Here is a 17,492-nt window from a genome sequence, read left to right as displayed (position 1 = left end):
ATCTAAAATCAACCTAAGACAAGATTGTTGAATACTTATTATGGTAGGGCTATTTAATTTATAAAACATCTTTATTTATTCAACGAGGACTTAGTTAAAACAATGAAAGTAATCATAAAAATACTTAAAATCACGAAGGGGAGGTACTAATTTTAAATGAGCGATAATATAAAGCAGTTTAAAACAGCTGAATATATCTAAAGTAGCTTGGAGATTTACCATTAGCTTGTAATCATTATGTGCGTTTTGTAAGAAAAGAACATAAGCAAATTGTGAATGTATTAGCTCTAATATAATTCAAACACATTGAGACCATTTTCAATTTCTTTCTCAGGCTTTTATTACGAAAGTAGTCTGGTTTCCGGTCAAATTCTCGCTACTGATGGGGAACTTGATGATCTCCGACTGAAGAAATCAAGAGGGAGGATGGGCAACGAGTAGGGGCCTCACACAAAATGCAGGCTGAAGAGGTGACCTGAGAAACCACCACAGGAAACCACAATTCAACGGTGGTAACTGTTCCTACATGTGTCACGTGATCTCACCTGAGATCCACTGACACAAGAGGTCCCACGTCGCACTGCAGGGTTTACAGAAACATCAGGAATCCATGTGCACGCAGCAGTGGTTGGACTAGTATGAAAACATCGGTGTTCACTAGATGGAGCCAGAGCGTTTCTAAACCCCAAACAGCTCTCAGGCATCAAGTGCATACGGAAATCCCTATAGTCCCAGAAGATTATTATTGTTTTTATCTTTCGCGCACAAGTTATAATATTAGATATATGTGTTCCTATAAAAGAGGTTTGTGTTTTAATCACTCAGGTGCTCACAGCCACCAGATTTGTAAGAGAAAACTCAGCTAATCAAGTTTTATTTTCACTTGAGAGTTTGACACAATGACATGCTTGTTGCTCTTGCACAGAGACACAGGGTGGTCAGGAAACATTGCTGAGCATACTGAAGGACAGCAGCTCAGCCGATGGGAGGACCATGTTACAAACATAATATAGCTCTTAAAAGCTATAAATGCAACTTAGAAATTGATCTTAATAACCTGTGCGCACAAAATATAAATATATTCTTTTTTTTGGGACTTCAGAAGCTCTGTACATGTGCACATCCTCCACACAAAATGTTGTGTTCTTGTCTATGTGTTTTAATAATTTTTAATCTGAGAAAATAGTTTTTTTCCAGCTCCAATGTAAAGGTTCAGTGTGTAAGATTTAGATGAAAGGGATCTATTGGCAGATATTGAATATAAAATAATCCTAGTGATAATTTAACTCATGTGTTTCATCTAGATTGTATGAATTGTTGTTTTCTTTACACATGAATGGGCTCTTCATATTGAAATACTTTATATTTACAACTGGTGTGGGTCCTCTCTACGGAGGCCGCCATGCTTTTTACAGTAGACCAGACTGGACAAACTAAACACCTTTTGAAGGCTACCACAGGTTCTCCTTCATGTTTAGAAGGGGAGAGTGAGGTGAAGGGTATTCTGCAGGAACATGCAACTGAACCACTACATTCTGCACACTGAACCTTTAAAGCTCCTTAATAGTTCACTCTTAGTGCTTGATTAGACCCTCGCACTTAGAAGATTTAAAATCGACCACGCTCAAGTTTGATCGATATGCAGATTGCATTTGTTTATCTAATTGTTTGCTTCCAGAGCCAGTTTTATATTTATATTTTCTCTTCCTCAGCTTCACCTTCTTCCAGCAGAACTCATCTTCATCATGTATAAGAACGCCATCTTCTCTGCCTGTCACTGAGTTAATATCAAGCTGTCCTCTGTCACCTGCACCATTTTAACTTTTGTCTGAGGTCCAGAATTCTGAATTGCCCAATATTGGTCCGTTAATTTAATATTACAATTTTATATTCACTTCATTATTATTGGTATGTCGATTTATATCAATTATTACACGATTAAAGCTGTTTGAAACCTTATTAAATGTTCTTTAATTAGATCCGTTATATGTTTTTTGTGGAGCCTGATCAATATTTTGGGGATTAATGCCAATATTAAGGATTAAAAACGACAATACCAGTATATTGGTCACTATATGGCAATGATTCTTAAGCTGTAATTGTCACACTCTTATGAAGATACTAAATGGTAGTATACTATAAATTGTATATATATATCCACGTCTCTTTAAATAATATTACTGTCTGAAGTGAGTGAGGTGTATATTCAATACTTTTATTTAGTAAAATTGTATTTATATTATTGCCTATTTCATTATTTTAGGTGTCTCATTTTGACAAAGGAATTTCAATGTAGTTTATCTACTTTTATTTTATGACAACGAAATGTAACAGGCTTGATAATTTTAGTTTTGACCATAAACTTTATCATAAATAACTACCAATAAAAGATGACACAAATACAGCTGTGTATATAGAGCCTAGAATCAAAAACCAAATTGTATGATCTGTAAAATAAGTTTTCCTACTGGCAGACTTTGATGCTGATACCTATGTTTGTGAATCAGTGTCATTAGTTAAACATTATGATTTGATACAGTTGGAATGGGCCTGGTTTACTGGGGCGTATTGGCTGACCACTTGTAGTGCTACGCGGGGGTCCAGTTATGATGGATAGATTGGATATAGCCTGGAATCACTCAACAATGATCAGTTTGAAAAAATCGACTTGATATTGAAAAGTATATTATTAATACAATATCTTAAAAGCGTTCATCAAATTTCCGAAAAGTCAAGCTTCAGGGGCTCACAGTGAAACACAACACACTCACAGAAAAGTCCACCACTCACAGTCGTTTCAACAGGTCTTTTATAGAAACATGACAGATTCTTTCTGTATCTCTGAACAGTGCAATCCGCTACAACTCCTCCATAAAGCTAAACATCAGACTCCACAGTTTATCTTGAACTACCGTGGCCACATTGATTGTGTATATATATGACATGACAGAATGGACAGCGGGTTAGCTTGGTCACGGTTAGCGACTAATATCTACATCAATGTTTACCATACACAGACATTACAGACAGCAAAAGTAGCACGAGACAAGAACTACAGCATGTAGACACTTGTTTGCTTTTTTTTTGGTAATAAATTGGGGCTGTTGTGTGAAGTCACTTGAAGATGAAAGTTACAGTGACCATGTGTGTAAGTGTGGCTTTGTGTGGAGGTGCAGGCTGCAGGACAGTAGCGAATCAGGCAGCAAGCATCACACCTCACAGCAGCTATGCACAAGACTACTCCCTGTTGATCTCTCTAGATAAAAAAACAAAATGAAAAAACCAAGAGAAGCCTCTCATTGGGTGACATAAAAATCGCTGCTGCTCCTCCTTCTTGTTATCTCTTGGTTGCAGGTTTGGGAAGTCAGTGTGTGTTCTGATCGAACTCTAGCATTCGCAGGAACGACCTGGACAGTCACACAGACACACAGATAGGAGAGTGAGTTTTAACTATGTAGTTCAATTTTCTGCTTGAAAATCCCTATATTCACAAATCACAATCAAAATATCATCAACAAAATTCCAACACCAAGACGATATGGGGGTGGAGTTTACATGTTCTCCCCATGTCACCATGGTTTGCTCCTGCTTCCTCCCACAGTCCAAATACATGCAGATTGGGATTAGGTTAATTTATACCTAATCTATAATTGACAAGAAGTGTTGAAGTGAGTGCACGCTTGTTTCTCTCTGTGTGTTGGGCCCTGTGGTTCGGTGACAACTGGTCCAGAGTGAACCCGGCCTCTTGCCCACTGTTACCTGGAATTGGCTCCAGCTCCCACTGTGCCCCTCAAAGGAGAGGCAGTAAAGATAGTGGATGGATGGATGGCGGAATTATACAATACACCAGGTTATTAAAAAAATAAAACATATATATTACTGTACATTTTTTAACATTACTTCCCTCTAATTTGAATTTAAAGAACAAATCATGTTATATGTGAATATGTGATACAAGCCGTAATTTTTGCTACTATTTAAAGCTGTAACTTTATTTTACATGTATGAATATTTATAAGGGTGTGATATATCATGTATTAGTTGGGAAATATATTCATGTATTTTCTTTATTTTCTATTTTTTCAATATATTCACGTTATATTCATATATATTCATGATAGCAAAAGAGTTCAGTGTAGCAATTTTCGATCTTACGTGGAAAATGAGACAGAGTTAATAACCTTCCAGTCTCTGATGTGGTGGAAAGGGGACGATGTGAGTGTGTGTGTGTGTGTTGTGTGAGTGATCCCAAAGATGTGAGGACCATTTTGAGCCCACAACCTATAGAGTGAGGACATTTTGGGAAAAGTCAGGACATTTTGTTCGGTCCTCACTTACCGACCCACCTTTAAAGGTCTGTTTCAGGGTAAAGATATGGTTTTAGGTTAGGCATTTACTTTTGATGGTAAAGGTTGGGTTAAGGGGCTAGGGAATACATTATGTTAATGAGTGTTCTCACTAGGATAGTTGTACAAACATATGTGTGTGTCTGTGTGTGTGTTTGTGTGCGCGTCTACAAGTGTGCAGTATGTCCCTGTAGGCTCCTGCTGAGTTGCTTACACAAGGCACACACACACTGGGTTTTTCCATGCGGGCCACCTGTGTATATTATCTGCAACAATGCTTAAATCAAACTGGTTTAGTTTTCCAGTTTTCTAGCATTATCTTATCTTCAGGAGTTAAATGAGTTTGAGCCTAGAGGCAAAAAATGAATAAAATTAGAACTTAGGAGCAAAAAGACATGGGTGTTTTGATTGTAAAGGTCAAACCCTCAAGGGCATTGTTTACGGCTGTTGTTTCTGACACAAACCACCCCCCTTCTCGTCCCTCCCTCTTACGCCTGCCAGACCCCCAGAGTCCCACCACCTGTTGAACAGCGAGGTCCATGGCATCTCATTCCAGCACTATGGGAGTTTTCCATACAATGTCAGTGTGTGTGACGTACGGCCAGTTAACAGAGAAACAGATGGACAGTGTTCAAATATAACTTCAGACCCGAGCAGGACGCAAACAGGGTGAGGAAATCCTGAATGTTTACAATGGAAAAATGCTACAGTTGTATGTGTACAAAGAAATGGGAGATAATGTGGAAGAATCTGTTCAGAACATCTGGTTAGTTGTAATAAATGTTGGTTTTAGCAGGTTAAATATGAGGGTCTATTCTGTTGACATTTGCAGTAAACTGACTACAAATAGAACTGTCACCCTGAAGTTCTAAGCCTATGCCAACCAGTGCAGTTTCAGTCCCTCCGCGTATTCCTGACATAATCCATTCACAATGATATGAGCTCACCGTGACTTTTAACCTTTCACGGCTGATGACGCCTCTAAAATGAAAAAAAAAAAAAGGATACAAATGTGAAAAGGCGGGGACACACGCTTAGAAGACACAGACAACGATGTCAAGAGAGCTTGTGGTGATAAGAGCCAACCACGGTGTCTGTGTAAAAAAATAAACTGTGATGTCAGCAGCAGAGTAAATACATCACTTCCTGTCTCTGTCAGCTGCACCCAGCTGCTCCACCTCATGTCTTTGTTGTGCAAGTGTGAAAGGCAGACTGCGGGTAAACTCCGTGGCCAATTCTCTGGATTTTTCCCGTAGGTCATGTCCGCAAATGGCTTATGTAAACGTTTTCTCGAGGTGGTCTTATGCTAACATATTAACAAGGGAAAACAGGGTTTCAGGGAGAGAATTAATGTTGATGTAGTTATGGTCTTGGTTGGTGAGGGGTTGGCTGGGGATAAAGTCTTACGCCAAAAACAGTTACTTAGGTAAAAGATGGGTTTACTGCTTGGTAAATATGTGCTACCTTGGTCAGTGAGCATCTGCTGAGCATTGCTTCCTGTCCTCCTCCTGCAAAAAGAAGAGAATAGAGAGTATGAGGAGAGTATTTCATCTAGTACAATTATGTTGATGAAAACTACACAATCTGTGCTAACCTGGTCATACATACTACTTTAATTTATTCATACATTCACAATTTTCCATGTTTAACTGTATGAATTGTTACCTCTTGTCCTGGTTGAACTTGCATCTGCAGTGGCCACCTAAAATAAAGAAAAAAAAGAAGCACTGATTTTCTTGACATGATCTTGCATTTGAGTCTGTTTATGACTTGTGTGTCTGTGAATGTGTGTGTCTGAGCCCAACCGATGTAAAAATCTGGTAAATAGCCCAACCAATGTGACCGCACCCGACCCAAACTCAAATGTCACTCCCAAACCTGGCCCCAACCTGAATAACATTTCAAAGGTTTTGCCCAAACCCGGCCTGAGTGTGTGTGTGTGTGTGTGTGTGTGTGTGTGTGTGTGTGTGTGTGTGTGTGTGTGTGTGTGTGATCTGCATCTTACTGAACAGGATGGTGATGCCAATGAGACAGAGGACAGCAGCTAGAATCAGGCCTCCAACACGCAGTCTGTGGTAGTCTGCACAAACACATCATCACCATTAGACAAGGAACCAAAACAAGCTTAAACCAGATTACACCACAATTGAAAAAACATCAAGGAAATTACAATATTACTGCTGATGGTGATGGCAGATATCATCTCCCATTAACTTATAAATAATAAAAATCGAAAAATAACAAAGACAACAAAACAATGCATTACCAAAAGTAAATGGGTCGTCTTCCGCTGTAAGGAGAGAAAAAGTAGAGCATTAGAGAAAATCTGGTGTGATGGGGATATACAGAAACATCCACACATCAAACATTGACATGATAAAGTCAAGGTACAAAGTGAGAGGAATGTACACAATCGCCTAGTTTAATTCTATCAGTAATGATTAACACAGCTGACAATGAGGTCAATACATTTCAACCTAAAACAAACACTACACTTGATTTTAATCAAACATGTGAAGAAAATTATTTTTTGAAGGTAGCTGCATCATTTTAGTTAAGGTTATTCATGAAAGTGAACAGTCAGTTTACGTACGCTTCTCTTCTTCTGCCGACACCAGGGACACGACTGTAAAAGAAAGTCCAAAACAGAGACACACACATTTAACCATGGTGAAATACATCCTGAGGAACTGTTTATCTGTTAAACTGTTTATCCCAGTTCATGAAGGTTGGACTGAAAAAGATTATCTGTTGTTGTTGAATCAGTTAACAAGGTTGATATGCACACAATTCATTTTCATTTAAATGACACTGCAGCAGCTCAGCTCTCATCCAACTTTAATTTGACAGAAAACACTGGTAAACTCAAGTGTCAGGTAGATAGAATCACAGAGGAATAAAAATGTGAATGTATTAAACACCTCCTACGTCTCTGATATGTTCACTGGAAATCAACATATGTTTCAAGATATTTTATAAACCTCTCTGTGTTTTATAAGTCTGCCTTTCACAAATGAAGAAGTCAGCAGAAGTTCAGGACAGATGCGTTCACAACAGCAGGAAAATGTCCAGAACATTCAGGTGAGGGGGGGAGGCACCTGGTTATCTACTCCCGGCCTCTGGAACTCCCTCCCACCAGACGTCCGTAACATTGACTCTCTCTCCATCTAATCCGTTTCAAAACCCATCTTTTTAAACTGGTATATTCAGTTTGATTGTTTTCCACATGTTAATTTTATTGATCGTTTTGATACATTGTTTTGTAAAGGGACCTTGAGTGCTGTGGACGACGCCTTTAGATAAAATGTGTTATTATAATAATTACTTATTTAAGGCATGTAGGAGGCAGGACATGATGAATAAATGCCACTGAAGAAAGCAGTGGTTTTGTTTGCATGACGTTGCATGTTAGAAACATTATAAACATTCCCACTTGCTTGTTGTGAATATTTTTCTGCTGCATTTTCACATGGCTCATCTGCCAGCAACATGCTGATGACAGCAGGTCCCTCAGGCAGAATGTCCTCATAATGAGGGAGGTGGAGCAAACAGAACCTTTGTACTTAGTGACCAAAAATTACACTTTAAGACTTGTTAAGACTTTTACTCACGTGTCATCAACACCAAAGCACAGATCTTTGACATCTTGGAGCTTGAGGATGTTTAGCTGTGGAGAGAAATACAGTGATATCAACAACAATGTCGTTATTAATGACTTTTACACGGAGGCTTCTTGGTTACTGTAGCAACAACCCTAATAAGTAATAAGGGGATTGAAACCTGCATGTTTGACTGATGCATTCATGTGGCCTGCTATTTCATAATGCTTGAGTTGTGCTATCATGGAGCAGATAAAATCTTCTTATAATGGTAATCACATTTTATGTGTGCATGATACACAGCTTATTACAGTACTCCAAACTGGCTCAGACTGGCCAACAAAGTCAACAGAGGTGTGATGCAACATTTAGTCTTTCTGTGTTTTCTGAGGGGCACTCACAGGATTTAAACACACAGAGACAAACTCATCACTCATACAGTACATACGTCCATGCCCTGTGAAGCACACAGCATATCTGATTCAATTTACATCGACATTAAATGGCTTCTCCGACTCGCTCGCACTCAGATGCACAGAGATACTTGATCCGATGTTGATGGGTACAAAGTGCTCTAATGGAGCCATAATACGAGAAGCATAATAACGATTTCACTTCACATGTAAAAGCCTCAAAGCTTCAACCTCTTTCTAATTTCAGAGTTATTCTTCAATTTTTACCACAGGGTTTCTCTATAACGTACGTCCCTGTGTGCATGTGATCGCATGGGTGTGGATGCTCAGATTCTTACTTTTATATTTAGCTTTCATTTGCTGAGGGGAAAAAATCCATGAAAATATGATTAAAGTCCATTCACCCTTTAGTGTATAGATTAGTATATAGATGTTGAGATGTTTGCGTCTTTTGGGAATCAATTGAAATATTTTTATTTTCATGACTGTAAGACAACAATTACACTTATACCGTCGTTAATGAACAAGTACTTCCTGCAATTAGATCCCATGCTATGTCTGAGCTGCTTCGAACCACAGCGTAGCAGCTATGTTGAGGCAGCAGCAGAGGAGACACACCTCACAGTAGTGATTTTCCACTTACTGCCCCTTTCCACTGACAGTAGGGTACTCAACAGTGGAGAACAAACCCTTGTGAATTCCAGCTGAAGCTTGAGTTAAGCACAGCTTTACGATCTCTCAGTTTGTGTTAGCTTTTGGTGTAATTTTCTCATCTTTTATCACAGGCTTTTCCTATCAGCCAATGCTCAACATTAACTTAAGGCGACACAAGGGAAAATATTGCTGTAAATAAAGTTATGAAAGAGCTGTAAGTAACGCTATAAAAACAAAAGACATTGTTAAAGATGTTAGAGTTAAACTACTAGAGTTTGGTCTGATTTAACATCTTTACGTTTCTGGAAGGAAAACAACGGTGACCTTTGAGGCTCAGTAATTAAAAAAATACCTAGGATGTGAGTAAACCAATATGTCTTCCTCGTTGGTTGTTGGTATTTAGAGTTTGGCAGAATCTGAGAGGGAGAAGGGCCGAATGAGCATTCTTCTGGTGCCGCTCACCAGCAACCCAAGGCCACGCAGAGGGAATGTAGAGATTGGGAAACAGGCCAACAACCATAAGAGAACAGTTTACCTCGGAAAAAAGACAAACACATAGTGGGGAGCAAGTAGAGCGAGGATGAGCAGAGGCCGTCATGGGAGAGAGAAAGATGGGAAAACAGACAGGAAGACAAAGAGGGAAAAGTAAAGGTGTTATTGTTGAAAGGTTGCATAGAAGGTGAGAAAAAGCAGAGGACGGGGTAGAGATTATACAGAGGTGGCGCCTAGCTCCTCCTTGTTCCAATTTGAGGATCATTTTCTAAAGCAAATGTTAGTGCAAGGTGGAGATAGGGTGCGAGTGCTGGAGGTGTGTGATAACATTTTTGAGTTCAAGGAGTGTAAGGGATAAAAGCACAGCACCCAAATGCATAAAGTACAGTGCTTGTAACGCTGAGTGCTTGGAGTGGCCGTACAGCAGTTGCAGCAAATAACATAATTAGTGCCGGACAGTTTATCTGGTTTAATTGGTTGAATGTTGGCCGAAATGAGCCTTTCTCAGACATATCGGTATCACCATGTTCTGTATAATTTGTTTAGAGCACATCGACACCAGTGACATCTTTTATCACCAAAAACTATCTTGATCGTCCCCTGTGTCCTCTAGGTGTATCGCACCACCCACACACTCACAGAGAATCCAGCAAGGGATCCCCTGCTGTGTTCTCACATCAGATTTAGCAGACTTTCTGTTGACTTTATACTAGGGGGCCAGGCGGAGAAATCCCACAGAAAAACTGTGGAGGCTCTCACTCGCACATTTTTGCTCACACATACACGTCTCCTGAGAAAATGCAGAGGATCTCCAGAGTTCAGTGCATATCTGAAAAGAAGAAATGTTTTATTATTGTTGATTCATATTCTGTGAAATGTGAGATGAATGTGAAAAAGGCTGATCCCAATTTCCCAGAGCCTTAGGGGAAATATTGACATTACTGGATTAACTCATTAACAATCGAAAAACTAAAATATAACTAGGTCTGCTAGCAGCAATGTGCAGGCCCAAGAACTTGCGATCTCGGGACCTGATGCGGCAGCGGGGGAAGGGGAACAGGGACCGGGCGAAACGGCTCCGTGTGCCTTCCTTATACCGTCCTTAATAAACAAGTACTTCCTGCAATTAGATCCCATGCTGTGTCTGAGTTGCTCCACACAGCGTAGCAGCTATGTTGAGGCAGCAGCAGAGGAGACACACCTCACAGTAGTGATTTTCCACTTACTGCTCCGTCCACTCAAAGTAGGGTACTCAACAGTGGAGAACAACCCCCCCCCCCCCCCCCCCCCTGTGAATTACAGCTGAAGCTTGAGTTAATCACAGCGTTACGATCTCTCAGTTTGGGTTAACTTCTGGTGGAAGGTTAAAGGAAGGATGAGCTGTATACTGTTAAGCAGCCAGGGACAGTGCATCAAAGGATAAAACATGTCACTTCCTGTCGCCAGCAGGTGGCGCTGTGTCGTTGAGTCAATATTGACATATGGATCTGATCAGGCCAAGAATGTGATCGTGTGAGAGAGGTTTGAGGCTGGTTTGACAATGCACAGAGGAGTTCGTATAGATCCCTCTTTTTTGGCAAATCATCATACTTAGACGCCACGCCACGGTCACACCAAGTGACGTACACTAAAACTTGAATACATTTTTGTCATAGTCAGTAAATTTTTGAATTTTCTGCCAACTTTGGTGAGTTTTTGAGCATGTCTAGGCCCTAAAAAATGCAATTGATTTACATGAATCAGTTTCAATAGGGCCTTCGCAATGTTGTTGCTGGGGCCCTAATTAGCGTAGTAATATATAAAAAACAACATCAGAGAATCTAGAACCAGCAATTTCTGGGTATTTCTTTACTTATAAACATTCAGATCTTCTAAACAGTTGACTGATTAATCTAGTTGTATCAGCTTTAATGTAACAACAGTTTCAAAACAAACAATCAGTCCAAGCAAGCTGGTATTGAAAAGTGCTTAATTAGACTGAGTTTTTCCCCCCCTGAGCATCAGTACCCTGTAGAGCCACTGATCCTGAGATAAAGACTGTTCTGTTCTGCCTCTGTCATGCCTCTTTGACTGTCTCCAACTGTCCCCTGTTTGTTTTTTGTCTTCAGTTTCCACTGCATCTCTCTTCTTTGTGTCTTTAGGGTTGTTTTCCCACTTTTTTGTCTCTTGCTCCCACACACCCTCTGCTTTTTTCCCTCCTTTCCTCCTATGTGATTTAAGAATCGCCCGTTTGTTTTAATTTGATGGTTCACACTGCTCTTCTGGTTTTGTCAAGCTACCATCAATTTTCTCCAGCCTCTTTAATCCTCTCCTCTACCACTTCCCTTTTTCGACACACTTCTGCACGTCCTTGCTCCCTCACCCTCCCCTCTGCTGTCCCTCTTTGCCACTCCCCTCCCTTTCTAATCTCCCTGGAGCACAGGCTTTCCGGGCTTGATGCCCGTCTCACGCTCATACACTATCATCCAGTCTTTTAGTCTTTTCCATCCCCTTTTTCTTCTCTCCTGTTATTTACCCATGAGTAACACAATAAGTAGCAGGGCCTTTAAGACAGCTAATTCTCACATGGGGCTGCGTCGGTCTAAAGGCTCCAGTATGCTTCTACGTATCCGTTTCTCGGAGAGGGCTCCACGGGGGGCAAAGAGTCTTTTTAATTTATTCCTCGCCGACCACTGTACGTGGTAGGAAGTTTGAGGTCCGGAAATGACGTCGTAGGGAAATGACGTCGTAGGGAAATGATGTCGTTCGCGGAACAATCACAGCCAAGGGCTCTCCGTGGGCTCTCCGACATGAAGACGGACAGTTAGAAAAATCAGAGGTGTACGAAAAGCTCTCCGAGGCGCTCGGAGAGGGCGTTCCACGACGGATAGGGCGGTCTTATCTGTCTGTTTTAGAAAAGACGTACAAGCATAAATTGGCCTTTACATGGTGGACAAAAACATAAACTACCGCCTCCATAAAGCTTGAATCAACACCTGCCTTAACAAGAATGGCTCTCATACCTTTGCTAAGGTCCTAAATATGTCCAAATCTTTCTCCATCAAACTCACAGTAAATGTTGAAAATGCCCTAACCCGCAATATTAAGAAAACTGTTAAAACAATTATGGGATTGTGTAATACTTTTGTTGTTGATTTTCTTAATTATATATTTTTAATGCTGTGATCTCCATAGCATAAAAGGAGACATATATTTTAAATCTCTGCAGAGAAGACCAACACTAGAGAACAACACTAGAAGACCAAAATTAGAAGACCAAAACTATCTGCATGACTATCGAAAGACTGAATGATTCCCTCTCTGTGTACAATGGATGTGCTCTGTAAATTTTATGGGTGCTGGCCATAATATTTTCATATTACAGATTAACAAATGACAGCTTTTTCTGTTTGTGCAACCATAGGAAAGGTCGCCAAATACAAACGCAAACAACCCTGTTCTTAGAGCTAAACCTGATACTTTATAGTTTAAAATGGTGTTTTAAAACTTGAACAATCCAACCAAACAAGCGTTCAAGCTCTGTACCAGACATGAAAGTGGGAACACATTACCATTCACATACACTAGGCATGTGTGTGCCACTGTAAACAGGAAGCAGACTGTCTACCCTGCAGCTGGTTGCTTGGTAGCAGAAGCTACCACGAATGAGAAACAGCAATGGTGAAAACTAAGAGCAGGGTTAGCAATGTTTGGGTTTCATCACAGCTCGTGGAATTGTGTCTTATAAGACACGTTCAGTAAGTGAATGCAGGGTACTGTGTCATTGTTTCATATCATGTCCGTTTCTGTCAGTCAATCCTCAAATACAGCCACTGAGTTGCCAAACTAAAACTTGGCCAGCAGCTTTTCCCAACTACTCAGTTTTAAGTGCTCAGAAAGTCAGGAGGAGTGTGGGCGCCAAACGTAAACATAGAAACAGGAATTCATATTAAAAACTAAAACGTATTAGTGTGAACTCAGCCTAGGTCCTGCAGCTATAGCAGAGCAAGCATCACTGTTGCAGCATGAATATCTACACACACTGAGGGACACAGACATACAGAGAAAGGCCACCAGTTGGCTTTGAATATGTGACGTGTTTACTACTTCCTTATTGTGACTAAGCTAGGTGACAACACACATACAAACATGTCTTGAAATAGACTAAATCCAATTGAAGTGAGGAGCAAAGTGTTTAACAAAGTCAACGGTCATATCCATCATTTCTTGAAAGAATGATGAAGTTATTTATGTATGGTATGTGTGTATGTTAAATTTAAAATACTAATCAAAAAATGTACACAGTCGTGTGAGTTTATGTATTTACATGACTTTAACCCAAAATTAAGAGACTGAATTTCTGCTTCCTCGATTTTGAGTGCATGTGACTGCATGTTTAAGATTTGGTGTGCACAATGTGACTGAGTCCCTGGTTTTGTTCATTCACCACACCCAGCCCTTTGAGTGCTGGACCCCAGTGTGTGTGTGTGTGCGTTCCTGTAATGCACTACAAAGACAGCTGCCTGTTCTCAGTGGCATTATTTATTCCTAAATTAGCAGCACTGGATTCCACATCCTTTCCGACAAACACATGTGTGCACGCACACACTATGCTACCTTGTATCTCGGCTGAGACACACTTGACGTTCTTTGTAAATTTGTTATTTCTATAACTCCAGTACAAAATGTTTCTCAGCAGTTCAAAGACTAGAAATGTGACTGATGTAGTAGCACATGACCTCAAATTCCTGAACTATTAAAAAGAGAAGATGTATTTTCAGTTGCTGAGCAACTGTGGAGTTGGGTGTTAACAGCTCAAGACCAAAGATGAAATTCAACAGATGCAGCTTAACAGCATTACTGTGTAAAACCACAAATAAACGGGAGAGATAGGAAAGATGGAACAGACAGAGGGTGGGAATCAGTGGAGGCAGTGCACTGATGAAGAAAAGGGGGGAAATGGATGGAGAAATAGAAAGGGAAGAACAAACAAGTTATCGAGTGAGTACGAGTGGGAGTGAACATGGTGGGAGCATTGGAGGCAGAGCAAACGAGAGAGGAAGGCAGAGAGACGAGGGAGAGTGCGGTTAGGAAAGAGGAGTGGAGCATACAAGAGCAATGAGTCACACATGGTAACCAGGCTAGCAGAGCTGCTAGCAACACGCTCCATGCTTCCTCGCTCTGCAGCCATGATCAGTGGGTGAAATGATGGCGCACATTTCCATTATTCATCTCATCTTTACCTCCAGATAACTATTAAATCTGCACTAATCGACAATGACCAACTCCAATAACAACAAATTCACACTTTGATAAAACTTTGCCTGTAAGATGTTGCATTTTTTTGTATCAAACTATTGTAATATTGCTAAAATAAACTTTTCAAATCAGAAAAGATCATCTGCGTCTCTGCTGCGATGGAGCTGTGGAGCGTGTGGTTACATAGGGAATGAACTGAAGGTCACAGTCACATCCCTCGTGATAAAATCAATGTCTCCTTGTTGAGGTTTCTAAATTTGTGTTTGTGAGGCACCAAAGCGATGCGAGGAAAGGTGAGGAGTCGCACCTCTTTCTCTCCTTTTCTTTTTTAGGATCTGTGGTAGAGAGCTAAGTCTGTCTCATCTGAGAAAGGAGATATAACTCTGTCTCCACCTCTGTCTGTGCCCCTGTGATCTAACTCATCTCTCTGTTCTGTCTCTTTTCACATGCAGTTGTATTTTACAAGAGAGGAAGAGAAAATGACAGCATTTATCCCTGTCTTCTTACTGTCTCTTCCCTTGCAACAACATCCGGCCCAAATATATATGATGGATCACTTGATAACCAAATAAATGTTCCAATCATCTAACAAGTACAATTTCTCACAGACATAACTCTTTAAATGTGAAGAAAAAAGTTTTCGACCTTTGCAAATACAAAGTTTCAACGACCATTAGCAAACTCAAAACATACCATCAATACCATGTTCCAATAGCTCTAGTAGTATTGAAAATGTATATTAAGTATATTAGTTTCACCCAAATAAATCTGCTACTTGGCAATTTTCTATGCTGGAAAATCCCACAAAGCAAAAATCCGATGCGTGGCAAATGCAAGACTTCACTTTCAAGTCATGACACTAGTGTTGCCAACAACAACACTAGAAATCTCATAAAGCAATTGAAAAACAGGAACCAGCGAACTTGGAAACGACATTCAAACGACGCAAAGCACGAAATATAACCAACAAACTTGTCAACCTACATTTTTGTGTATTGCTAGATTTATTTTATTCAGTTATGACCAAACCAGATTTAAAAAAGTTCTATTCATTCACATTGATTCTCTGTATGTATATGTTTTTATTAGAAAACATATTTATAATGTTTTTCAATGGGTTTTATCATACAGGCTTAGTAGCATGCAGCTGTTAACATATCATTTAAATTATAATTTTAAATGCAGGGGTATCCAAGCAACCCCCGGTATTGGCCGATAGGCAAAGTCCAGGTATGGGAATCGATACAAGTTAAGGGATAAATGGTATCTGAACCAATACAATACTGTCCTCTCGACTTTACAGTTCTATAACACACAGCTCCTGTATCTGTCCTTGTCCCTATCTCTCCTTGTGCCACATAGTAGCAAACTGATATGACCACTGCCCTTATCAGCTGGCCTTTTCACATCACACACACACACACACACACACACACACACACAAACAGAGAGACACGCACACAGTATGACAATGTTCAAACATTTCCCTGACGGTTCCTCATTGGTATTCAATAATCAAATTGGACCCATGATTAATAGACGTCCACTCAGCTGATATATTTCTCTAGATTACAATGTGAAAAGCGTCCAAGGGCCCGATTCTAAGGTTGAACGTCTGCACAGTTTTTATTTCTTTTCTCTGGTGAGATTAAAAACGGACCGAATACACAGACAGATACAGTAAAACATGTAAATGTCAGTAACTTGAAGCAGATGTTTCTCTTAAAATCTAGATCCAGTACAAACAGTGCGTCACCAAAGCGCGTGCAGCAGGACTCTATTATCCCGGGACGTTGGTCCCCGAGCGCGTGCACGAGTCGTGAACAACCTTAAATTTATAACATGTGCTGTTCTCTAAGCATTTTCACAACAGTCAAAACTTTTCTCACTTTTCTCCATTTTTTTATCCGAGCCCCCGTTTCGTTCTTAAGTCACTTCCTGTCCCTGTTCGTTTGAAACACACGGATTTATCAACAGTTGCGTGTTCAGAGAGAACCTCGCCAGCGTTAGATAACTAGCTCAGGAGAGAGGGAAACATTTTTTTAAATTTTTTTAAAAGTTATTAAATGTGTTCGACTGAAGCCGGAGGAGCGAAGCTGGAACTACGAGCTGGTTCTCCGGTCGTCACTCACCTTTCACTTGTTGTTTTAGCTGCGACTCCAACGAGGTAATTTCTCCAGTGAGACGGATGCGAGGCACGGAGCAGAGAGAGAGAGAGAGAGAGAGAGAGCTTCACTGTGCGCCAACACCCTGTCTGTCCGCACTGACACACTCAACAGGTTGGTCTGTTCTCTGTGTCAGAGACAAAAGAGGGGGACGGAGCTTACTGCGAGTGCGCACTCCAGTACCTGGAGTGAGGCGGGTGGATCCTGATCTGGGGTCGGTGTGCTGGGTCTGTGAGCCCGGCAGCTGGAGGGGTGAGGGGCGTGGAGGCGGATCCAGAGTCAGCCCCGAGCCGGAGGAGGAGGAGACCTGTAATGGTTGCTTGGTCGAGAACGAAGATGAGGAAGTTTGTCGAGCTCCACTCTGATGGTGATGAGCAGTTAACAGAGGCAGAGCCGATGGATGCGGAAGGGTCATTTAATTATAGGCCTATAATACTGTAATATACAGGGACAGGCAACTTTTGGAGATCAGTGCTGCTCCATGGAAAAAAAAGTCAGTAAAGGACAGAGATTTAAATTATTTAATCTGCTGCAAACAGAGCTCAGTGGCAGATCTAGCTATTGTCTATCCCCGGGGGCCACAGT

At 40.6% G+C, this 17,492-nt stretch overlaps 1 protein-coding gene across 1 annotated transcript; it reads right to left on the bottom strand.

The window, feature by feature from the left end:
* Positions 1–2,792: 2,792 nt before the first annotated feature.
* Positions 2,793–17,125, bottom strand: LOC133014020 (phospholemman-like). The gene is made up of 8 exons (XM_061081127.1): positions 16,875–17,125; positions 7,958–8,013; positions 6,940–6,972; positions 6,613–6,636; positions 6,352–6,426; positions 6,012–6,048; positions 5,811–5,854; positions 2,793–3,407 (listed from the first exon to the last, which is right to left on the bottom strand). Exons 2-8 carry the CDS (start codon positions 7,989–7,991, stop codon positions 3,388–3,390), a joined length of 267 nt encoding a protein of 88 aa, XP_060937110.1. The 5' UTR covers positions 7,992–8,013; positions 16,875–17,125; the 3' UTR covers positions 2,793–3,387.
* Between the last annotated feature and the right edge of the window lie 367 nt (positions 17,126–17,492).

The sequence above is a fragment of the Limanda limanda genome, chromosome 11, assembly GCF_963576545.1.
Source record: "Limanda limanda chromosome 11, fLimLim1.1, whole genome shotgun sequence".
Lineage (NCBI taxonomy): Eukaryota > Metazoa > Chordata > Actinopteri > Pleuronectiformes > Pleuronectidae > Limanda > Limanda limanda.
This window is presented reverse-complemented; position numbering and strand designations above follow the sequence as displayed.